The sequence below is a fragment of the Apiospora phragmitis genome (genome assembly GCF_038363925.1).
Source record: "Apiospora phragmitis strain CBS 135458 chromosome Unknown utg000013l:1.0-2965645.0:1.0-2969333.0, whole genome shotgun sequence".
In the NCBI taxonomy this organism is placed as follows: domain Eukaryota; kingdom Fungi; phylum Ascomycota; class Sordariomycetes; order Amphisphaeriales; family Apiosporaceae; genus Apiospora; species Apiospora phragmitis.
Genome location: NW_027117413.1, coordinates 1,687,862 through 1,712,443, shown reverse-complemented (window position 1 = coordinate 1,712,443; position 24,582 = coordinate 1,687,862). Strand labels below are relative to the sequence as shown.

Here is a 24,582-nt window from a genome sequence, read left to right as displayed (position 1 = left end):
CTGTCTGTTGGACGTAAGCTGTCATCACCAAATGATCCACGTACGGGGATGGGTCAAACCACAATGCGACTAGGCACTGACCAGCAAACACTTTTTTGGGCTCAGGGCAGGCCGCGGGACGCTGAAAGTTCCACGTTGGCCTTATTATTTTAGCGGGCGTCCAACTACTGTAGCACCCCTGTCAGGCTGAGTTCTAGGCTGAACTCCCACGTGCACCCAGCTGCCAGCACCCACCTTCAGGCTTCAGCGACCTAACTGCCTATGCGACAGTTCTGATGTAATTCTACACTTCTAATTAGCATATGTGTCATGCGGAAGGCATAACCGCGTAAGTTGTGAGTATCTACGAAAACCGACAGTTTGGTACAAAGCCCTGCTTCTATAAAGAATCTGCCTTTTTTGACCGCCCAAATATCTATCGTGTGCTTCTAGAAAAGGCATAGCTTTCTGAGGACCGTCTGGTCTGATGCGTCATGGTCTTGGCTTACCCACAGCTCGGATAGATGCAGTACCCTACTGTAGGTAGATCGCCCGGGGGAAAGCAGACCTTGACTTGACATCATCCCACCCCTGTGCAGCTTTTGAGATAGTTGCCAGTCGCAACCACCACTTGCCTGCTTCCACCAGTTTTTGCGACACCATCGACCCTCATCGGCTGTCTGGATATGAAGCTATCATAGCGATTTTTTTCGGTCCATTGGCGCGCAACAACGGCAAGCCTTTTAGCATCCAAAATGCTACCTCGACCTGGCCCTTGTCCCGGCTCCATGCTTCGACATTTATATTCGGCCGGGCCCAGACGATATACGAGGAATTTCTCAACAGGGCCGCAACCCTCTTTCCGCCACACGTCTCCGAAATACCAGCAAAAGGAAAGCTTCAACTCAAGGCTGGGGTCGGCCCTGAAGAACACCAAGGTGCAATGGTACCCCATACCTGTCGGTCTAGGCATTGGATTCCTTGGACTCGTCCAATTCTATAAATCCCAGGCTCGGGAGAAGGAAAGGCTAGACCAGGAGGCTGAAGAGTTTGGAAAGCGCCCGAAGAAAAGACCTAAAATACGACCGGAAGGACCATGGCAGGTTCAAGTTATGTCCACGCTCCCACTGAAGGCCATATCCAGGCTCTGGGGGCAGTTCAATGAGCTCGTGATTCCATACTATCTGCGTGTCCCTGGCTTCAAGCTGTACGCTTTTGTTTTCGGGGTCAACCTGGACGAGGTTTCGGAACCCGATCTCCATGTGTACCCCAATCTGGCTGCCTTTTTCTACCGAACGTTAAAGCCCGGCGCGCGTCCTCTTGACCCTACTCCGAATGCGCTACTGTCCCCCTCCGACGGCCGCGTCTTGCAGTATGGCCGCATCGAAGGCGGAGATATTGAGCAGGTCAAGGGTGTGACCTACAGTGTTGATGCTTTACTGGGAAAGAACAGTCCTGCTCCAAGTATTGCAAGCGGGGATCAGTCGACGGATCCTAATGATTCGCAGGTCGAAATTGAGCGCGACGAGGAGCTCGTGAAGCAGGATGAGGAGTTTGCCCGTGTCAATGGCATCTCCTACACATTACCAAATCTCCTTTCTGGCCAAAGCAAGAAGGGCAACCCCGGTGTCCAGGACCAATCTACGAAGTCCAGCGAGAGCGCTGTGTCTAAGGTTGGCGCAGAGCTTGCGTTGGGGGAGAAGCCATGGTACGACGTCTTGTCGGCTGACAAGAAGACTGCACTTTATTACACTGTCATCTACCTTGCCCCTGGCGACTACCACCGCTTTCACTCCCCGGCCGACTGGGTTGTAGAACGCCGCCGTCATTTCGCTGGCGAGCTCTATTCGGTCTCGCCCTACCTGCAACGAACTCTGCCTGGGCTTTTCACATTGAACGAGAGAGTTGTGCTGCTGGGTAGATGGCGTTACGGCTTCTTCAGTTACGTGCCAGTCGGAGCGACCAACGTAGGATCCATCAAGATCAACTTTGATCGTGAGCTGAGGACCAACTCACTCACAACAGATACTGCGGCGGATCGTGCTGCAGACGAGGCGAGCGCACGAGGTGAGCCGTACAGCGGTTTTGCTGAAGCGACGTATGCAGCAGCTAGTCCTGTTCTCGGCGGCTATGCTCTGAGGTGCGGCGATGAAATGGGAGGCTTTCAACTCGGGAGCACCGTCGTATTGATATTTGAAGCACCGCACCACGAGGGCAACGAGTCAGCGCACGGATTCCACTGGGCCGTCGAAAAGGGACAGAAAGTGAAGATGGGCCAGGCACTGGGCTACGTCAATGAGCAATCGTAGTCATAGCAAGCGATTTCTGAGCATGTACTGTATGTATGTATGTATTATACAACAAACTACCCTACATATTATTATGTGCACATGTCATATACTATACTCCTTGTCGTTTTGGGGAGTTGCCTGTGCAGTGATAAGGTTTCGCGGGGTGCGACGGGGATTTTTGCCAAGCCCCCTGTCTTTCTCAGCTCAATGCCGCTTCAGGATTGCATATGATTGAGTACCTCTATTTTCCATACATGCAGCCGGTACGCCTACGATGGTTATCTTGATTCTGGCCTGCCCAGATGAAGCGATTCAAAGAAATGTATCAAGTGGAGCCCCTTTACCTCTTTCTCCCTAATGAACAAACAGAATTTTATTCTTTTAACGTAATTATAGGGTGGACTCTGGGGAAGCAGGTCCGGCCCCATCCGCTATCGCTCGCACCGGCAAGCCAGCCGCAGGATTATTAACTCAGCACTCCCGAATCTGGGCCTCGAAACCTACAAGGGATTGACTTTACTTATACGCTCTGCTTTGATGTGATTCTGTTGTATAATTACACTCGTTATTTATATACCATAAGCTTTAGATTTCTTTTTTTGATCCCATCCGGAAAGATGGGCGGATTTACTGCCGTGGTCAAAGGCAACGAGACCTACCCAGAGTCCCGGGTCCTTATCATCATCACGGGAGGCACAATATGCATGCAACCCTCAGAAGGCGGCCTAGTGCCTGTCGATGGCTTCTTGGAGAGTGCCATGGCCCCGCGCCCTTCTTTCAACGACAAATCTGAGAGAGGTAAGTCAATGCAACGACTGCGCTCGCTTTACACATCCTTTTGATCATTTGCCAAATGCTTGATACCTACCCGGCTATCATCGCCATGGTTCAATCCTTATCAACCCCTTTTCCTCCTGCGTCGGAACTTGGCAGAGTCTCCTTTTTCCCAACTAACATGCCCCAACAGTCAAACTCACTGCCATCAAGGACGGCGAGAAGATCCTGCTAGACAGTCTGCGGACGCCGCCTAGCTCCTACTCCAAACACATCCGTTATGGCGCGCTCGAGTTCAACCCGCTGCTGGACTCGTCCAGTATCAGCTCGGACGGCTGGACGCAGATCGCGACCACCATCAAGGCCAACTACCACCTGTTCGACGGCTTCGTCGTGCTGCACGGCACCGACTCGCTGTCATACTCGGCCTCGGCGCTGTCCTTCATGATGCAGGACCTGGGCAAGCCCGTGGTGCTGACGGGCTCGCAGGCGTCCATCTTCGCGCTGCAGTCGGACGCCGTCGACAACCTGCTGGGCTCCCTCATCATCGCCGGCACCTTCGTCATCCCCGAGGTCTGCCTCTTCTTCCACCACACGCTCTTCCGCGGCAACCGCACGACCAAGGCCTCGGCCTCGTCCTTCGACGCCTTCGCGAGTCCCAACTGCGAGCCCCTGGCCCGCGTCACCGGCCTCGGCATCGACGTCAACTGGTCCCTCGTGCGCCGGCCCACCACCATCGCCCCCTTCGGCGTGACCCCCTACCTCGACACGGCCCACGTCGCCTGCGTCCGCATCTTCCCCGGCATCAAGCCCGAGATGATCGACTCGATCCTGCGCGTGCCCGACCTGCGCGGCCTCATCCTCGAGACCTTCGGCATGGGCAACGCCCCCGCCGGCGTCGACGGCTCGCTGACTCGCACCATCGGCTCCGCCGTCGAGCGCGGCATCACCGTCGTCAACGTCTCGCAGTGCACCAACGGCTTCGTCTCGCCCCTGTACGCGCCCGGCTACCAGCTGGGCCAGGCCGGCGTCGTCTTCGGGCACGACCTGACGACCGAGGCCGCCCTGACCAAGCTGTCGTACCTGTTGGCCCTCGAGAAGGGCGGCAAGCTGGCGCCCGCCGAAATCGCGCGCCAGATGTCGCGCTCGCTGCGGGGGGAGCTGACCGAGTTCAAGTCGTCGTCGCTCACGCACCCACCGATCCTGGACCTCGAAGCAGAGAGCGACGCGGCGGCGGCGCTGCTGGGCCGCCTGAGCGGGCCCGAGGCGGCCTTCGCGCTGCTGGGCTACGCGATCGAGCGCGGCGACCTCGCAGGCGTGCGCGAGCTGCTTGAGGGCGACGAGATCGGGCACCAGCTGCTGAAGCGCGCCGACTACGCGGGCAACACGGCGCTGCACCTCGCCGCCGTCGGGCCCGACGTCGAGATCCTCAAGCTGCTGCTGCTGCGCGGCGCCGGCGTGCACGCCCGCAACCGCGCTAACAACACGCCGCTCTTCCTCGCCGTCAAGATGGGCCGCACCGAGTTCGCCGACCTGCTCCGGGAGGCGGGCGGGCTGCTGTGGGAGCAGGAGGAGGCGGGTATCGGGAAGGCTGCGCGGGCTTGAAGAGGAATAAGGACATGGCGTTTCCTTAAGAACAAAGATATGAAGATAATGACTTATTGTTTTTGTTGCCGTTGATATTCTATTATTTAACACCTAGGGAGTGGTAGGGTCTTTTTAATCTCTTGAGGGTATGGGACTTGCTTCCTATCTGTTTATAAGCATCCCATTGCCAGTCATCCCATTGCTGGCTAGGGTAGATGCCTCTGGGGTGTTGTAAACACAAATCATAATTAAATCAGCAAGCAAGTTGTGCACGCCATCATCACAGACTTCGGGTATTTCAAACAGAAAATACACGAACATGGAAACCTGTATTCCGGGCGTTACCTGACTACCACGGTCCTGTCCCATATGATCCCAACCCCCAAACGCACACCGAAATGAGGTCACGCGAACGGATTATGAGATCACTTGCAAAATCACATATGGTATTACTGGTCTTGTTAAGTGGTTTGGTATAAGGGCTGTTATCATCCCCTAGGTGTTTGCCTAAAACAGAAATGTCCCAATCCTTGCGTCCATCACGACCTCGTGGTGTTCTAGGTGATTCAGGAGTCCGCACCATCAACCTGGAATTCCAACGTAGTCCCTGCGCAGTCCGTCCGTCCTACCTCCGCGATGGTTGCCTCTCCATCGGCTGCGGCAGTTCCGAAGGCGTCCTTGACTATGTCGATCCATGCCAACACATCTTCGTTCCCGATCCTGTCCTTGAACGTCAGTATACAATAGGAATGGGGACATCTAGGGGGGAAGGGAGAGATTCGCCAGCTTACAAGGCAAAGCTCGTTTCGTTGTCTGGCCGATCCAAGAACACCACGCAAGACTTGTACTGGAACAGGATCTCCCGCTCACCACCGACGTCATCGGCCCAGCCCGTGGTATCCCAATAACCTGTCTCGTTGCGCAATTGATTCTGCAGCTCGCTGCAGTCTTGGTACCAGGCCATCGACAGTCACCCGTCGTCGTGTACGACTGGGTCTTGGCAGAGGCTGCTGGAGTTCTCCGGATGGTGGAACGTAGCGCAATCCGACCCAAGGGCGCTGCTGTTGCTGGCGAGGATCAGTTGGGCTGCCGAGCGGAGGCCAGGCATGGTGGGTAGCTGGCAGGCGGTGAAGGAGCTGCTGCCGCGACCGCTTCCGTGGCTGAGGTGGAAGTCCGAGTGAGACCAAGCGTGAGCGTCTTTCAACGGTAATACCACTGAGAGGGTGATGACCGTGGCGGCAAAGCCCAGGAATAATAAACAAGCGACGGTCCGGCACAAATAATCCATGTAGTTGGCCATTTTGTGATAGGAGAGTCGGGAAATTGAGATATAATCTAGTTATTGTGATGGACGAGACAAAGTGGCTTGAGAGAGAGAGAGAGAGAGAGAGAGAGAGAGAGAGAGAGAGGGTGGGGGATGTTTGGCAGGGGATTCGATTGAAGTCATAGGTGCTTTTCGCGCTTCCGCCTTCCTTCGATATCCATGGCGTAGCTTCTGCCTGCCCTTTTCCACCAGATGTAAGTTACGACCAGTTATTTGCGCAATATTGGTAACCGAGGCCTAGTAACCGTCGAATCAACGGTTATTCGATATGGGTAACAGTTGATTCAACTGGGCCGTTACAGTCAGTCACGGTTATTCAACGTCTGTTGGAAACAGATTCATCAATAGGAGAGATAAGAAGAAACGGCCTCATGGAAAGGGAGTTCTATGTTCTGTCGTTATCCAGACTGCAATATATTGATGTACTGGTGACGAAGCCATGCTCTTGTCAGGTGGTACGATTATTATCAAACCCGTGACTTAGGATACATACACGTGAGCATGCCCAGGTACTGAGTAATCACGGCCATATGTGTACTCGCCAGGGACGCCTATTCGAAGTTACTATATAACATGATTCATACACTCCAAGGCATGAAGCACCTACACTTGCCATGCGCCAAGTCTGGTAACGATCCGCAGCTTCGCTTCTCTGGGTGCTTTTACATGTCCGTCCGTGTTTGGAGAAGGCACCACACCTCGGCGTCGCACGTACCAGCTTTTGACCCAGGCCCGCGTCCGGCCGCGCCGTTTTGAGGTGGTGTCGGCGGTGCACACTCCGGCACCCCGTCCCGCCGCGGGACCGGTCGCGGTACGTATCGGCGGCGCGTTTATCTCGGTGGGGACTTGGGGAATCATGGAAGACATGGCGTTTCTCTCTTGGTGAAGGAAGGACTAGTTGGTTACAGTACATATGTACGTGTCAGTGGATGTGGTATTTAAGGTCAGATTGGCCATAGTCTCCTTCGGATATAGCAGGCGATCACATGTAGCTAGTACTGTAGGTTAATTAGAGACAGAAACGATCTCGAAAAGGGGCTATCGATCACCGTCCGCTATTCCGCAGATAGCCAGTGATCCTATCGATACATACCAGTAGCCCCATCATCACCGATTGTCCCATTTCTATTCTATGTAGTTATGCCGAAATAGCATGTTCCAGATTGGGTGAAGGCTGATATCTGGGGATTACTTTATTAGTACTGTACACAAAGAAAAAGGAAGGGGGAGTGACTGGTACGGGCGGGTAGACGTAGCAGGAGCGGTCCGAAAACCACCTAATGCAGCAGACACCTGTCTTTCCTCTCTTGACCAGAATCAAACCAGTGGCATGGAAAGAGAATTGGAACCTGAGGTTCGGAAATTTTTCTTTCGGTCCACATCATCAGTGAGTGGTGTGTATCGTAGGTGGCTAATAAGAGCGCCAATCAACAGCAGCACCTACCGTGACGGCAGCTTAGGGGGTAAACGCAACATGGGGGTCCCTGCAAGTATGGCAATATTGGCTGTTCCGGCCAGTACAGAAAGTAAATAGCATCTCAGCAGGAGGAGTGCGGAACCTGGTTCCTCCGGCTTATGGGCTTTTGGGCTTCGGAGACCCGTCTTCATGTATGCCATGTGTCATGACCCCTATCCGCTGGAGGTGGAAATCCATCTCTCGTCCAAGGGTGTTCAGAGACGTGGCACTCCAAGATGCAGGTACAGTCGCTCGAGCCATGGTCGAGTTCCAATAGATCCGTTATCGTCTCTATACACACGCCCCAATGGTTGACCATAACCTATGTGGCAATGGGCCGACTAGGGGGCAGGTGTGGCCTTTGTACTGACTGAATAGAGGATCGGCATCACCCTGCAGCAGAGACTCAGCATGGTTCTTCGTCGTTAGTGCCTGGGGACTTCTCGCGATTTGTTGGATTGCTCCGTCCTCAGGGGCCCCAAGGAGGGGTCTCCTTCAGCTTCTGCAATTTCATTGCATAGAAAGGGCTGTCTCCAGCCTGAACAGTATCTTCTCGGAAATCCCCTAGGGCGAACAAGTAACGAACTCCTTTCTTTTGCCCGAGAAAGGACCTCGATCCCCGGCCTCCCCTATATGGCCTGAATGCATCTTGGGTGTTAATTCCATGTCACATCCAAGTCCGCCCATCGATAATTGTACCATCGGCTGGGTTCTTCTGGCTCGAAGGGGTACGAGGGGCATTGGGTGCAAGGGTCCGATAGAGCCTTCGACACCGTACTATTAGATTGCCCCATCATCAAGTCCTCAAATACCGAGTCAGTTCTAGCTTCAACACTCGGCAGACCCACGAGTGTGCTGGTCGAGAGAGGACCCAGCTACGAGGAGGCCCCATAGCAAGCCACTGATGACTGTTCGACGGTTTCCCTATCCCAGACGACGACGCTTCGAGAAAGTAGGCCGAGCATGGGCGTTTGCGGATAGGAGGAAGCAGAATTTTTGCTACTGTGTGTGTGTGTGTAGGCTCGAAGTGGAAAGAGAGCAAGCAACCCTGCCAACCGTGGACGAAAACGAGGTCCATCAGCTCACTCGCATATTCATTCCCTCGTGTTCCCGCGAGGCCGCCAAGTTCGATGAGCACCCTCGCTCGCCTATTCGGGAACCTCACTCGGGTCGTCGGCGAGCATCGGGTATCTGGAGCCCTCACTGCCTCTCCTCCCCTCCCATAACCGGCTTTGGGGGGCCAATAATGTCCAGGGTAAAGCGGCAATGCCAATACGTCTCACAGCATTTGAACTTCGTGTCCTCGGCGGCACCGCAGTTCCCGCCTCGTGTCGTGCAACTTTCTCTTTTCCCCCTGGTGGTGAATCGTCACTGCCTCGTTCTCAGGTACCCGTCGCGATGCCGCAGCCGCAGCAGCATATACCGGTCGTGCCCTATCGGGGTGGCTATGCTATGCGGCGGCGCACGCGACCACACGCGCCGCCCGCGATACGCTATAGCGAAAACCACTGCCGGGCCAACCGTTTCCCCGTATTTCCTGCATTATCTTCGGTAGGGTTTTCCCCTCTTTTGGTTCGCGGGGGGCCCCCCGGGAGGTGGCTCAGTCGGAATCCGTTCATCGGCGAATAGTAAGCAATGCGGACGCATAGGCCGCTTTCACCGCCCTACCTGGCCCTATGGAGGTGCCGCAAAAAAAATAAAATAAAAATAACTATGTATAGATCGAATCTGGAAGCTGAAGGCCGGCTCTGGCTTCTAACTGGCCGTTGCGTGTGGCCTTGCAATGTGCCCCGACAGGGGCCCATGGTGACGGAGTCAAGCGAATACGAGGTTTTCCGTCCTTGCCAACCCGGACTGATCGTCACCACAAGAGCTAGTTTGACTGGCCATACTCCACGCCCGCTTAGCGGTAAGTATGTATGGCCAAAGAAGAATTAGGTTTTCCGCCCTACAACAAATCGACTTTTTCTTTCTTTGATTCTCACGTGTTTGGGCCGCCGGTGGCTTGCTGCTGTGCTTTCTTCTTTCTCCTGTTTCCCGCATTGTGTCCGCCCCCATGTGGGCAGTTTTCTCCTCCATCTTTCTTTTCTTGGCAGTGGGATTACACAGCGTCTGCACAGCCGTACTCAGTAACGAATACTATCCAACCGTTTGGGGTTACACTCACGTTACCAGAGTGCAACATATTGGACCTGCGTCGAGCCCCGTCCCCGGCCAGCTCTTGATTTGGTAAGGTAGTCCAGACCGCTGACCGCACTCAGCTAGGTGGGCAGGTTGAGATACACACATGGCCTACACGTGGCCGTCCCCGTGCAATGGAGTACAGCAGCAGCAGTAGCACTGTACGTGGTGTCCTGTGTTATGCTGTACACCGAGAGAAGCAAAGAGAGGGGAGAGATCCAAACCTGAGATACACAAGGGAACGCCTGATCCATAGTCTGGAAGCTTCGAGACTTATTCTATGCTTCAAAGCAACCAAGCAAGTCCAGCTACGGCGGCAGCGGTCGTTGCTGCAGAATAGTTGCCACAAACTGTTTTGGGAGCTTGAGTACGATGATGCTGGAAGTTATTATTGTTGAGCATCAGAGATATATTCAATATATGCACTTAGTCTTAGAATATTTCTTCTTATTAAGCCCCCTTGGGTGAAAACCATTGCATTCACTCCCCGGGAGATGGGATCGGTCCCATTTGTTAGTTCGATGTGAAGTACAACGGACTGTCAAGCTAGACTGAGGTTGGCAGCTGGTAGATGTGCATCTGCACATCTTATTCACCTAAGGAAGGTGCTAGGTAACTCTCCTCATCCGAATGAAGAGAAGGAGAAGCCACCTACCAAGATACTAACCCTACATAGTCACCCTGCACGAGAACCCCGGAGGAACGTCAGATTCTTGTTCCTTAGTCCGAAGCCAATCGGACTGTCCGCCTTGCCCTTTATTGGCTCTCCTCGTCTCATCTATCACGCACCACCCCCAACAGTACATATGCTCTGCCGTGAGAGCCGGGGGACGGTGCTGGGAGAAAGAGTCAGGTCTAGCAGGGGGGGCGGGTCGGCGGTTACTAATGGCATACACAAGACAAGAAGTGGATGGGCAATGGGCCGATGAGCCCCCTCTCGAATGATGAGACGATAGATGCGTCCGTTCCGTCTCCATAGTCTCTTACCCTTCCACTATTATCGCCATGTGTCCGGGACTGGAAGGGCTGGGTAGAAGCAGGGGGGCCCCTTCCGAACCATTCAGGCATTGTCCGTCGTCGGCGACTCGGCGACTTGCCAGGGAAGGGGAGAAAGGTGGGTATAGGCACTGCCCTATTACACACGTGCCGCACCATATGGTAGCGACTAGCTGAGGATAGGACTCCGAGGGTACCCCGATGAGTATATCGATGTTAGGTATGCGTCTATCCCCTATAGGTTCTCCAGCAGCCAGACAGCCAGGGGCACGATCCGGCATGGGGTTGTTGTTGTATGTATGTATATGCATACTGGATCCCACTATTCATGGCAGGTCGGCCGCACGCAGACCTACTCTACCTCTACATACTCACCCATCCACCTACCTTTCCTAGTAGTCCCTGACCCCTCCCGGCCCCCGGCCGGGGCTAATGCCCAGGAAGGAAATTTGAAACGAGAGTATTCAGAGGATATCCAGTTCCTCCAGCGTGCTAGCAAGGTGATAAATCTCCAACGCTACTGTTTCAGTGAGCATGAAGCATGAGCGGATTTGAAGAAGATGGAGATCTCAGTCCTCCGAGACGCAAGCGAGAGGGCTCCCGAACAGTCCGGGATGATAGCGTCAGTAGCATGACAAAGTGGGGTAGTAGAAAAAGAAGACGGAGAAGAAGCAAAAGAGCTACGGAGGCCGAGGGGTGTTGTGAGAATGGAGCCCCCAATACCACTCCGTACTGCTGCTTTCTATGCAACTCAACTCAACAAAAAAGTCTCTAGTCTCAGAGCCGAGAGGTTACATGGTGAGGCCGGTGATACCGGCAGAGGAGGAGCCATGTCCATGCCGAGGCTGTCTCTGTCTCTTTCTTCTCGGACCGTTTCCTCCTAATACTCCTACTGCTGCTGCTATTACTCGTGGAGTCTTCAAGGGGGTGGTTATAATGCATAGGAGGCTGAGTAGGTGGTGGGGGATCAACAACAAGTGGTGATATCCATACATCAAGTCCGTGCCTGGCAGCAATAACTTATCTAAGCAGATGAAGGAAACCCCATCTCGATGGGTAGATGTATGTATCATGTCATATGTATGGGCCACAGCAATAAATATGCTGGGGGAAAAGAGGGGAGGTGCCTCCTTTGGGAAATTAACCCAATCGCCGGGAAGCCAAGTAATAAATAGCTGTGCCCCAAAATAGCATCATTAATCTGTCATTGCCAATCCATGGTAATCAAGAAGGAGAGTGAGTGCCGAAGGAAAACTGGAGTGAACGTTGCTGGATCAGAGCCAGAGAGAGGTCATAGTGTTTGTTTCCTTGCCGCCCCCCTGTCTGTCCCTTTTTTTCTGTCTCTTTGCACAGCAGAACCTCATACAAAATCATGTACACCATACCGAGCATCGACAGTATTTCCGACGATACCCAGTCTCTTAGCTCGGACGAGTATAGCACCAGGTGCCAAAGTGGGTAAGGCGAGTGTACTGTAGGTATGTTGTATGTAAGTATGTAGCATCATCGCTCGGCCACCGCAGCCGGGTGCGAAGTCTGTCAATCGTCCGTCGTTTGCTGGTCATGGTGGTCGTGGGTGGTCCTGGCTTTGGCTGGCCCCAGTGTCTCTCTGGCCGTCTCTCCCAGCAGCCCAGAGCCCCATCCTCCTGGGTGTTGCTTGCAGCTGGCACCGTTGCATTGGCAGTGGAGTGCGCCGTGAGCAGCAGTAGCAGCAGCGCAACCTCCCCTCCCCCCCAGTCAGCATCTTATTGCAAATTAGTTAGGAGATTATATTCAATAATACGGAGACCCGGAGCAAAGACAGTGCACACCCATACTCCTCCGTACACGATAAGATTATGATCGTTTTCTTAACCTCCGAGAGGCCGTCTAAGAATAGAATTCCGACGTGATTATTTGCAGCGCAACATTCGCGCGCACGCACGTACATTTTGTTCTTATCTTATCCCCTCTTCGGGATGAAGCGCCTTTTCGGCGGGCTATGTAACCCCCAGCCCCATCTCGTATACGAAGAACTGAGACCCCCCGGCTCAACCCGCTAAGACTTGCTGGTCGCATCATGTACCCGAAAATCCGACAGCGCTGTTGAATAGCGCTCACCTTTCTTTCTCCGTCATACAGCTTGGCGGTTGGTCTTAGGTTACTTGCAAAATGCGGCTGCTGACAGCGCTAGGCATGTACGGCAGTAGATAAAGTACATGTGGACAATAGATGCAAGTTGCGTCATCTCAACAGGCGTTCAAATCATCAATCACATTACCGTAAGTCCATAAGCCCCAAGCATACACTATCATGACATGCATGGTGTGAAGTTGAACAGCGATCATCATTCCATTAAAATTAGTATTAGAGATCCTCTGGGGTAGATGGCAGGACTCCCGACTGGCCATGCCAGCCTTGGCAGCCAACCCTTCCCCCATCGTGTCCTGTTCTGCCTTCATCACAAAGCATCGATACATGCTTCCAAGTCGACCGTAGGCTCTATCTCCACTGATTCCGCCATCCATGATGGAATCCTCGCTCGCATGGAACTTCACCAGCGACTCCTAGAACGCCATAATTCCCAATCCCGGGTCTTGCCAAACCAGCTATTCCATCCTTCCGCTTCCGTGGCAAGAGTCAATCTTGCACCCAAATCCCATTATTTGGAACATCCAATGTTCTGTTCTCTCGTCCAGCCAAAAATCAAAAAATCAAATTCCCGCCCGCAAGTAAAACCAAAAAAAAAACGCCGCCCAATGCATCGATAACCGCCAAAAGGGTTATCGTTTTGTTTTCCCCAATCCGAAATGTTAAAACAGTCGCTATGCAATTTGGTGGTCAGGTGGGTATCGCTGAAATCATGAACTGATTCGGTGTCGCTAAAGGAGTGGATGCGTTTCTATGTTGCTGTATATAGAAATCGTCGTGAAATCGTAAAAGGAGTGTGGCTGTCTATAATGCGGATTCTTGTGAAAGGAGTGTCTATACTTTGGGTATCTCGCGATGTCGTAAGGAACGGCGTAGTTCGAGGTAAGCTAATAATAATGCTTTTAACTGGTGCGAAAAAGGAATGTGGTTGTCGTTGTGTCGATGCAGACATGTCGGTATCGTATGATCCTATCAAAGGAGTGTGTTGTACAATTGCGTCTGTTTTGAATTCGAAGTGGTATTAAATGGTGTAAGGTAAAATTCCATCTGGTCCAGATCACATCTGGCCATAGGGAGCTCGATCTTGTCCTCTACCGCAGAAGGGCGCCGGCGCAGAGGAAGTCGAAGAGCTGTGACGGTGGTGTTGGCGGTAAGGTTCGAACGTTTCTGGTGACAAAAAGCGCGGCGACGGAGCGGACAGTGACAATGGCGTGGTGGATCCCTCGGCGTAGCCATGCATGAGTTCGGGCTGCAGAAATGGCGATGGCGCATAGTTGATCGGCCGCGGGGACGCCATGGGATCCTGAAAAGTAGGCGTCTCCACCGAGGTATAGCTGGAGGCTGCGAAGTTGGAGTTGGAGTTGGTCCTGGAGGCCGGTCAATCACGCTGTCCTCAGCCTTTCACACGGGATGCCGTTGTGGTAATCCAGGACTTCTTAGATCCACACGGTCTGATTTGGAGGCACGAACCCGACGCCAAAGTTGTTGGATCCCGCAATCCCGAGGGGCGGATATCCAGTAAAGCCACCATCATACCCGTACTCTTCCGTGTCGCTGTACACAATGGATCCTTCGCCAAATGTCGACGATGCCGGGCTGTATCCGCCATACGATGGAGACGGGATGTTCAGATACTGCTGGCCGACGAATGGCGAGGAAAGCGTCAGAGGGCTCACAGCGTTGGCGGGCTCCTGCTGTTCGGGTGCCAAGGAGGAGAGGTCCTCCGTGCTCCAGCTGAAAGGAGGGTTGTCGTCGTAAGGGAAGATACGAGGATTGCGAAGGCGGCGAGCCTCCCTGCGATAGATCGTCACTCACATAGAAATTCGGCGGGTCGAACTGCGGGAAAGACGGGGTGCGCGCCGGCTGAACCCAGCCCATGCGATGGCGAAACTCCTTGACCGTATCAATGGGGAACTCCATGAGCGACAGTGGCGTTTGCGAGTTGCCTTCGAGGCTGCCGGAAACGTTGAATGACATGAGGCGTCTGGCAATTTCCTCGACTGGGCCAACCGACAGACTTCCAAAATAGGCTGCACCGATCTCGGGGAAGAGTCGCTCCATCAACATAGCTGCCGTGTAGTAGTGTGCGATGACGACCAGTGCGCTGGGCGAAGTTCCGTTCTGCTTCAGGCACATTAAAGGAAGCCAGAAGAGCCAGTGTCGGAGTGGCTGCAACCGGTCAAACTGCTGGGAAACAGATTGAATGGGGCTGACTTTCCTAGCACCCTTCAAGAAGGACGTGAGTTGCTGAACGAGTTTGGTGTCCTCCTTGTTCTGCTTGAGGTGGGCTTCAACCTTGGCCAGCTGATTGATGGTTCGCTGGAAGGCATCCAGGTCTTCCTTGCGAGGCTGATTCGGCTTGTGATCCGGAGTCGGCGAAGGGGGTGCCGTGGGAAACGTGCTGCTTTCGGCAATGAATTCACCAAACTGAGACTCGTGCTTCCAAGGGTCCATGGCGTCGATCACCTGTGGCGCGTACATTAGAATCAGGCAAGCAGGCTATGTGCAGCATGAGTTGTACTTACCGAAGAGGTTCCTTGCATTAACTGGGTCCAGCTCCGCCTATTGTTTTGTTAGCTAACCAGCCCCTGGACGGGAAGCCGCATTGTATTGCTTACCAATCTGTGGCCTGCCACGACAGAACCAGCGAGGCTGCCAAAACAGCGTCCGATGACTCCCGAGAAAAGGTGCCAATACCCTCGTGTAGTCCCTTGAGGGCGATGCCACGGTGTTCATAGGCCATGTTGCCGACGATTGGGCAATCCGTCAAAAAAGCAATGTGCATGGCCGAGAAAGCAAGCAGGGCGTGCATGACATAGCTGTTGGTCGCACCGATCTTCAGGATACTTTTCTTACGAGTTAGTCTCTGTACCATGCCAAACTGGAGGGTGATGCTCACGTCGGGATGTGGCGAGTCCACAAAGTGAAACCGTTGGCGTCGATGGTGCCCAGCTCGTGGCAGATGGCCGCAACGTGGTAAATCAACCTCAGGTCCTCCATTGAGTAGTACTGGGGCGCAGGCGTTGGGTAGATGTTCAGGCTGGGGAACGGGAAGACGCCGGTTTGCTGCCATAGTTCGATAGCGGCCTCAATCTCTGGGGTCCACATGAGATCAGGCTTGTCGGGAGTAGCGGACCTGTCGTCGGGCACAGGAACATCATTGTACGGGCAGCGGACCTTGTGCTTAGTACAGTTTCGGCTAGAGTAGCTATCAGTATTATGCAACCGACCAGAGCTTGCTGTTGTGTTCAGTAGACTTTACCATTGCGGGAAGTTCTCATCACATCGAATGTGACGGCGCTTGCAGTTCTCGCATCCCTTGCGGGACTTGGTGTGACTGCGGCGTGGGGGACCACCACCAGGGCCAGCCATTGCGAAAGCTGTAAATTATAAGTTGAACGATAGAACTAACCCAGCTGCGTCAGTTATACCCAAAGAAAGAAACCATCAAGCTCGTCGGTTCCTTACATGAATCGAGGCACTGTATAAAGTGCCAAGAGTAGCGAGCGTTTGTTGGTGGAGGGGATCTAGATTTAGATCTTCTCAGACACAGATGGGTTGGGCGAGGTAGTGTACTTCTCCTCTGCTTGGTCGAAGACTGCGCAGCTGCTAGCAATAGCTCACAGACTACTACAATTCATGCGTCCTTTTGGCGAGGAGGAGGGTGTAGACACAGAGTAGGCGTGGAGAGGTTGAGGGGTGATATAGAAATGTCTGATGTCTGTTGAGTATTCCCTTCCAGGTGTTTAAGAGACTGTAAATGTTCTTGAGCTCGAGGCACGAGTCAACGAAGGGCAACTTGAGAGTTCCGGATCGACGGGTGGTTGTCAAGTATATATCTAGTGGGAAAGCGACTGTCGGGCAGAAGCTTCTTCTTGTTGGTGTTCTTGCTGGTGAGTTGAGTTGAGCTGAGGCTGAGATAGATATATGACGATGCGGAAGAGAGTCAGTTATACGTTTTTCGAGGGCGAGTATGACGGGACCAAGTCTCTCCAAACACTAAAAAAAGGAACAAGCGAATGACAGGAGTCAACGAGGACTTCCTAAGTGGTGAGCGAATGTGTGGTTGAAAAAGGTGGTTTTGCAGCTGGAGGCTACGATGATTTTCTTATGAGATGCTATAAAGATGGGGAAAGCGCAGATGGAGAGGGGAGCGCCAGTAGTTAAATAACAGGTGTGTCGATGTTGGGTGGGTGGGTGTGCACTAACAAAACAGCCACTAACCTGGGCTTGTGTCCATCTCCATGCCTAAAGAGGAATTGCATGGGACGCTGGAGCCGGAGGGGGGGGGGGGCGTGTGCAGGTGTGTCTTTTGGAGGTACCCGTACGCTGGACGCCGCCAAGTACTTGCTATACCTGATAGCTCAATATCTCCCTAGCTCCAATCCAACTTGTTTCCTGACTGGGGTCCCGACTTTTAGAGGCCGACATTCGTAGTGGGTAAAAAGGGCCCGGCAGGGATCCTCTTGTGAGCTAGTATCAGGGCTGGCAGCAGCGGAGGTTGGATACATGCCATTCCTCTACTAGGTACAAGTGGTCCATCTTCGATCATTCATGTTTTTCTTCTCTCTGGATCTGGAGGGGTTTTACTGTAAATGGCTGGTCCTTCAGACGGCACTGGGCTCTACGGGCCATAGGTAGACCCTCAGAGTGTGCCAGTATATTGATCTGAACCCAGCATCTGCGGAGAGAGAGAGCGAGCATTGGAGCGCATAGTGGTGCAAGTCCATGAGTGATGGGTGGCCGTGCGAGCGACGGGCTGGCAACTTGATTTGATGGACTTGACTGGTGAACGACTGACTGACTGCATGGGATAACAGTAGGGGTCCATAGGCACAGTGAATGATGCTGGTCTGGTCCCTGGGTTATTGTCTACCAGGGCGGGCTCTTTCTTGTGTAAGAGGTATGTCTCTCATGAGATCAAAATACTACCCAACTTAGTCGTCCGAAATGTTTCGGTAAGGCCCCTGCTATGCTTCGGGCGCGATGCTGCTGAACGCAATAGGCCCTAGATGCAGCTTGGGCAAAGAGCAGGTTGGTGCATACATCATCCAATCTTTTCTGGCTGACGACGGAAAATTCAATTATCGGATCAGGGGATGTGGTGTGTGTGTGTGTGTGTGCTTGAAGAATGGGACGGAGGGGACAGGGCCTTGGGGCTTGTGAGATGGGTTTGGATGGGGTCATGGACGGGGTGGAATCGTTCGGTCCTGTGCTTGTTCGTTGTCACCGTTGCTCCCCTGCGTTCCTTAGACCGTACAGGCCCTGGGAGCAACCCAGCTTAAGCCCTGTTGGGTTTCGGCTAGGGAGTATGAGGCGCAGTCCATCTGATCATGCTCATTGGATGCCAATGGAGCAGAGTCAGTCACCCTACTGGCTTGCGTTCCGTGAGGAGTAGGACGAGCCGTGGAGGACTGTGATTGAATGGCCTCAGGCTCTCGTTGCTGCAGAACTTGAATGGTTTTTTTTCTTTCTCGAGACTGGCCGGCGCGGTCGCGTGCGCTATGTGTCAATTTCCAGCGCGAACAGCACAACGAATTTTTGAGTTCCCCATTTCCAATTCCGTTTTTTGGACGGAACGCTAGCAGCTAGTCTGCCCGAGGCTATGCTATTTTTACTGCCATGCCAGATCGTCATCTTTTGGTTGTGTTAAAATTATTTAAATCCGGGCTCCAGTCCGGACTCGTCGGGATGACTTACCACAACGGTACATTTCGTACTGTCCCCCTTTTGGCCTTTTGGGCCCGTACGAGAATGCGATTGTGGCAGTGAAAGCCCATCTTACGAGCGCCATTCTTAACGACGTCAATATCAAATCATCCTCGGGGCTAGCAGCTGTCGCCAATTGGATGTCCTGGAATGCATCTGGACAACAACCGGCGAAACTGTTCAGGCTGGCAATGCAATGCGTATTCGCCTGCCCTGTACGTTGTATTCTCTCGATGGCTCGCAGGCTTGCTTACAGTAAGTAAGTACATACATGCATGTAGGTAGGTGAACAAGAATGCACTCGCCCCCTCCCAGTAGTCATGGTCCCTAAGCCGACTAGAGTCTTCAGACCGTTTATTGGCCGTCCATCACAAAATGGTGTGGTGACATGCATTAGGTAGACTGAAAGGACATTTTCTTCCATGGTTTTCCTCAGTTGCGCACGAGGTGTCTCTATCGAGTCGGTCTGTCTCGGTTGGTCGCACGGCATCGTCAGGCAATGACACTGTTGACGGGCGGCCTTGGAGGCAATAGCAGTGACTTGTTAATGCATCTCTGAAGGACAGGTTCCAGTAGTAGATGATAAAGTTTTCTGGTTCATGGACGCGTTCTACCGTCGAACTCATGTCGAATATGTACCTGAGTAAGTATGTATTGATGTACGTATGCAGGCATGGCATGGCATGACGCATAACCGGGCCTATTCTCCTGATGAATGAACCCCCAAGTGACAAACTGTTTGTTTACTCTGCTGTCTGGGAACTGGCTTACTTTTCTTCCTGCTAGCACCGGAAGGAGGAGCATCCCAGGTTCTATCCTGCATCCCGGATCATGGAAATCTAGGAACAACAACGGTTGTCAGAATGCAGTTGTGTTCATGCCGTTTTACAGTCCTCACGAAGCGTCGCATTTTGGAGCCATGTACTAATGAGAACCCAATTGTCACAAGGCGGTCGTCTTCTCAATTCTGTGGTCTGGAAAAGTTGTGGTAGGGATCCTGAAGGGTCCTCCGCAGAAAAGATTAACTCTAAAGAAATAGATCGGTTAGATCAATGCCGAGACAATGTGTGGCCAATGTCCCCAACCACAAGAAATCGAGAGTTTCAGGTCGGCAGCCAGGTCGAAGGCTTTGTTCGAGTGGTTGAGTTATAGTTGTAGGCCGCCTCTTGCAAGAATATGTTGTATGACTCTCTTTCCAATAACCATCTTGACTCGGCCGTGTTTTGCCCCATAAGGGCTCTTACCATGTCACTTGGAGCCGGATGGCGCTGAAGATGTCTAACGACTGGACGCCTCAGATCTGGTAATGGTGTACCCAAAAATAATTACACCGACCGCCCTTCAGCATTCGGAAAAGCGCATTCTCAGCAAAGCACAGGTTTCTCGCGTGAGTATTGCTGCGTTGTGTCTACAAACGACGTGGCAGTATGCCTTGCATACAGGTAGAGAGAGAGAGAGAAAAAACGAAAGAGGCTGCAAACTCAATTGGGAGAGCAGTCAGGTAGTGTACATGAGGTAGTTTGGCTGGGATTGGTGGGTGCAGGAACAATTTTGGCTTCGTTTCCGCCTGAACCATCCATGACACCAGGAAAGACTTCACGTACTGTACGCTGTACGGTAGTATTGACTGTGGTACCCCGTGGTTGGGCAAAAGTACCTACACTGCAACAACCTTACCTACTTTCTAGATACATAACATTCAGCACCAGTTGAAGGCCAGCATTGAAGAGGTAATGTCTAGTACAGGGCCAGAAGCCTCATAACCCCCAATCTGATCTTACAAGCAGTTGAAGTCAAGTACATGTAGTTATGTTATGTCATAAGGTTAGTATCCTTCGCACTTGAAATCATCCCGGGCCCGTCAGCCTTCTTTCATGCTACGTCCTCCTCGGGCACCACTGAATATGACATGTAGTAGAGGACAGTGAGGAGGAGTACTCCGTAGACGCTAGGCATATAGCGATGCTCAAGGATGCTAGCATCGCTCCCCATTTCTCAGCTGTTCCAAGGTTTAGCCGGCGAGGCCGGGCTCCAAACGCCAGGAAGGAAGCGGTTAAGCGTTGCTGTTATCGTTGCTTTTCATTCGCCGCGACTCAACTGACTATCCGTTTCCCAATCTGGGGCCATACGCAAAAGGGTGAGGTCGAATAGATTAGTAGTTTCGAACGGCAAGCTGGTTAAGGAGAGCTGCGCATAAATTAGTAATAATATAAAGTTTTCCGGCTGATTAACTATAGCCAGGTAGAGCCGGTTTTGACTTCCAGCAGCTGCTGATGAGGCTTGCCTGTCCGTCAGAGGCTTGGATATGGCTTGGAAATCCTTCTCCGGCTTCTTCTCCGCTCACGTGGAGGGGTGTCGCCGTTGAGGCCGGCCAGCCTCCGTGGTCAGCCCCTTCGCCTTAGTGCCAGATATCGCAGGATGTGCGGCACGAAGTAACAGTCTAATGGGTGAACCCTATTCCATCATTCAACTGAGCCGCCTGACGACTACTACTCGAGCTACATAAGCTAAATACACCAGGTATGTTTACTGTAGTTTCACCTTGGTAGTGACATCAGTATTCCTAGCGAGTGCTACGTGGATCCTAGCCTATCTAGTTGCGGTTGTTCTGCTTTGCGGATGTCGGACGTTTTTTTAACACGGTCGTCTGAACAAGCAGCCTCGAGCAGTATGCGTGCTTGAAACCGCGGTTTCTCGTGTCCCATTCTGGCATTGTGATGTTGCCGGCAACAATGCCATGTTGCGGGTCTTCGGAAACACACCTTTGTTGGATAAAAAAGCCATGGCGATCCTCGTCCGACCCCTGGAAAGATTGACAGGTACAGAAGCTATGATATCCCAGACAAGCCAATGGGTGTCAATCAATATGTTTGGTGTCAGTGTTCGCTGCATCATTAGGCTACGTGCACAGAGCTCTTTCTGTGGTGGAACTTGGCCCGACGACATCCATGAGCAGCATGGATTGTGGTGATGTGAGGTCCACAGCCCGCGGAGCACCTTCTTACAAGGGTAAGGGTACATGGGGTATTCTGTAGAGTACATTTCGAGCTGGCTGTCTACCGAGACAAGATACTGCCTCATTGCCTCATTGCCTCGGCATACAAGCTGAGACTTGTCTGAGGTTTATACTATTACATAATGTAGAGAAAGATGCTTCTAACGGCCCACACCGCAGCGTACTTGGCTCTTTGCTAGTGTCGGAATCCCTCCCGACACGCTTCGGATGATACGGTGGTAGACGCCGCTTGACTCTGTGTAGAAGGGCGAGTAGTTTCAATGAGCTTGTGCTGCTGGCTGCCGACGGCCTCCGCAGAATTGCATACCACGTTGCTTGGGCTATGCGTTTATCCCGAACCGTCTCTTCTTGAGCCAAAGAAAAGAAAAAGCTTCAAGAGACGATCACATGGTCGCTCCGCTTTCAGGTTTTCTCCAGATCGACGAGTCGAATGCTGATTTAATTTTGGATGCGTAGAGCCAGAACCAGTGGCAAGGAGGGAGCAGCAGCAGACGGGTTTGGCAGTGGCATGACATGACTTCACGATACTTTCCAATGTTCCAGAGCCACCTGTCTATCACGCTCACTGAAGAGCAAGCAAGTTTCTTCGGGTCCAGCAGACAAGAGTCGGATGATACCTGCATATTGGTGGTAATACTATGGTTCTTCTCCATGATATAATAGCATATCTTGTTGAGTTCAATAATGCCATCGTTAGGTGGTATGGTCATGTGCTAGGGGACCTGCAAAAGGCAAGCCGGCCTTTTTCTTCACGCGGATCTGGCGGGGGCGAGTAAAATCATCAACTTAAATCGCCTGGAGAGATGCCATCCACCTCGTTTCTATTTTGGAGGTTTTACGTTAACTTGCTGCAACATGGTCCCGTTGTATTGGCGAGTTGTTGCAATCTTCTATGCCAGCACCTAGTGTCCACTCCTCCTCCGTGCTACCGAAACCAGACTCTGCACCGCTCCGTCGTTGTGTTGTAGGGCCCCTCGGCCAAATTCGTTGCTGGCTGGCTGGCTGGCTGGCTGGCTTGGCTGATCACTGGCCCATCGCTTGCTTCCATTTTCTTCCCGCGTGCGCTTTCGCACTGCGGCCTATGACCTGAGCGCATCAACCTTTCGGGTGTCTATGCTTGTATCCACCGGCCGATACAACGTTTCATGAGCTTTTCTACCATGGATTCCAACGAATTCACCAGCGGTCGATCCGTTTAGTCCCTACTATGTACCCACGGAGCTAAGTTACTCATGCTGTCTCTCAGCTCAGCTCAGCTCAGCTTTCATCCATCGTTTCCCTCCATGTACAAACTGGGCAATGCTCGAGAACGTCTGATTGCGATGGCATGCTTGACTCCGCAGCACGCTAGGGTCACACAAAAAAAACCTTTGGGCATGGGGGGGGGGAAATATCCAGGGTCTTTCTACAGCTGGACGATTGATTTTTTGCACTGTCCAACAAGTGAAGGCCCAAACGACGAAAAGTAGAGAAGTCTTTGGCCCCCGACAGAATATCGGACGCGGTCGCGGCTCCGAGCTGGCACTGCTGGCACTCATTGCTTTTCATTGATTAATGTGGGCTTGAACTCTACCAGAAGCTGGAGATTGATTTGCCAGCTAGCCCCTGGCTGGGTGGTGGACGCTTCTGGTGGAGGGTTTCAGTCAATCAGAACTCGGATTCACCTCAAGTTGGACAGACTTGCGAATGTGTCGTGCATTTCTCGATATGTACTGAAGAAGGGGTCCCTAGATGGTGCTGCGTTCCGCGACAATGTGGGACAGATGAGGAGCGGTGAGCACCATTACCTGCAGACAATGTACATGTGTGGCTGCTGCTGTACCCCCGTATGGCTTAAGACAGTGCCTCAGCAGAACGAAGCAGCATGACGGGGGCTTGTTAGTAATATCGGTGCATGCTGTCTGACTCTCTCTCTCTACGGAGTATACAGTCATTATATTGCCATGCGCGGGTTGTAGCACGCACCATCCAAACGCAGCATAGCCTAGCACACACAACATGTGACAACCAAATCGAAGAGAACAGAGGGTGGCACTTATAGGTTAGGATGCAGTTTTGCTTCCTATTTAGGAAACGGTGGGAGCTAAGCCAGTGGGGGGAGTGTTGTGCCGATAAGCGGGACTGGCACCACCAAATGTCGAAGACAGTATTTGGTAATGAATGGACAAAGGGAAAAAATACTAGGGAGAATACTACTGCTATCTACTGTACGTAAAAGAATGACGAGCGAGAAAACCCGACAAAGGGCCTGCCCTACTACTTGGGCTTCTAATACATACTTTGTGCAATGTTGGCAGGTTGGGATCAGGCCCGAAAGGTGCGCAGGTGGAAAAGAAGCAGGCGCTCCATAGAAGGCATCGAAGAGGGTTCTAAACGGCTTAGAAGCATGAAAACTGGCCCCCCTTCACTTTTTATGACGACAGAGATGGGAGATGCAGGGAGCCGATCTACCGGACCAGTTTTCTAGGGCGCCTTTTATGCAGCATGCGAACGACCCCTGCCCTGCCTTAGGTACCTAAGGTTGCTAAATATAGATCGTCTGCTCCATCAACCAGCCAGTAACCCCCGAAAGACGCCAGAAACGGTCAAGGGTTCCCCGGTGCCAAGGAGCGACGACAAAGACAAGTCAGATTGAACGTTGCTACGCCGCTACGTATGTATTTGCAACAAACATGCATGCATCTGCGCGCACATGCAATCGCACTTTTCGCTGTAGTTTGCTTTTTTGCGCGCTGCATTCGAGGTAAGCGGTCAGTCAATCCATGTCTCTCAGCAGAAACCCCCTCGAGATTGTCACTCAACAGCCGATCAAGGAGATCAGGCCGGTGTACTGGCTAAATGGACTCGCATATATTACAAACAATTTCCACCTGGGCACTACGTCAAGATGGAGGCTGGAGAATGCAAATGCGCACCTGAGGTACCTACAGTACCTACAAACCTTGAGGGCACGGTCCCTTCGCTTCAAGTTACCAGCCCTCTTGGAATAGTGTTTCAGCTGCATATTTATCTGTTTAAGCGATGCTGGAGCGGAGGCATACCCTGCGAAACTCAACCCGATTCTCCAAACCCAAGACAAGCTAACCTTTAGGAAACACCCGACGCGGCGGCCACCATGTCATGTCATCCGTCTGAAAAT

General features: G+C 52.5%; 6 protein-coding genes across 6 annotated transcripts; 2 read left to right on the top strand and 4 right to left on the bottom strand.

The window, feature by feature from the left end:
• Nucleotides 1-734: 734 nt before the first annotated feature.
• Nucleotides 735-2,288, top strand: PG994_014262 (uncharacterized protein; the record flags this gene model as incomplete). Its single annotated transcript, XM_066865671.1, has 1 exon — nt 735-2,288. One exon carries the CDS (start codon nt 735-737, stop codon nt 2,286-2,288), a length of 1,554 nt encoding a protein of 517 aa, XP_066708800.1.
• Nucleotides 2,289-2,887: 599 nt separating this feature from the next.
• Nucleotides 2,888-4,649, top strand: PG994_014261 (Asparaginase; the record flags this gene model as incomplete). The annotated part of the gene is made up of 2 exons (XM_066865670.1): nt 2,888-3,068; nt 3,238-4,649. The coding sequence occupies 2 exons, from the start codon at nt 2,888-2,890 to the stop codon at nt 4,647-4,649; spliced, it is 1,593 nt and encodes a 530-aa protein (XP_066708799.1).
• A 548-nt stretch (nt 4,650-5,197) lies between these two features.
• On the bottom strand, nt 5,198-5,595 carry PG994_014260 (uncharacterized protein; the record flags this gene model as incomplete). Its single annotated transcript, XM_066865669.1, has 2 exons — nt 5,198-5,351; nt 5,423-5,595. 2 exons carry the CDS (start codon nt 5,593-5,595, stop codon nt 5,198-5,200), a joined length of 327 nt encoding a protein of 108 aa, XP_066708798.1.
• A 6-nt stretch (nt 5,596-5,601) lies between these two features.
• On the bottom strand, nt 5,602-5,931 carry PG994_014259 (uncharacterized protein; the record flags this gene model as incomplete). The annotated part of the gene is made up of 1 exon (XM_066865668.1): nt 5,602-5,931. One exon carries the CDS (start codon nt 5,929-5,931, stop codon nt 5,602-5,604), a length of 330 nt encoding a protein of 109 aa, XP_066708797.1.
• A 627-nt stretch (nt 5,932-6,558) lies between these two features.
• Nucleotides 6,559-6,822, bottom strand: PG994_014258 (uncharacterized protein; the record flags this gene model as incomplete). The annotated part of the gene is made up of 1 exon (XM_066865667.1): nt 6,559-6,822. One exon carries the CDS (start codon nt 6,820-6,822, stop codon nt 6,559-6,561), a length of 264 nt encoding a protein of 87 aa, XP_066708796.1.
• Nucleotides 6,823-13,809: 6,987 nt separating this feature from the next.
• On the bottom strand, nt 13,810-16,090 carry PG994_014257 (uncharacterized protein; the record flags this gene model as incomplete). Its single annotated transcript, XM_066865666.1, has 7 exons — nt 13,810-14,059; nt 14,189-14,512; nt 14,556-15,184; nt 15,244-15,280; nt 15,337-15,564; nt 15,618-15,917; nt 15,981-16,090. The coding sequence occupies 7 exons, from the start codon at nt 16,088-16,090 to the stop codon at nt 13,810-13,812; spliced, it is 1,878 nt and encodes a 625-aa protein (XP_066708795.1).
• Nucleotides 16,091-24,582: the final 8,492 nt, after the last annotated feature.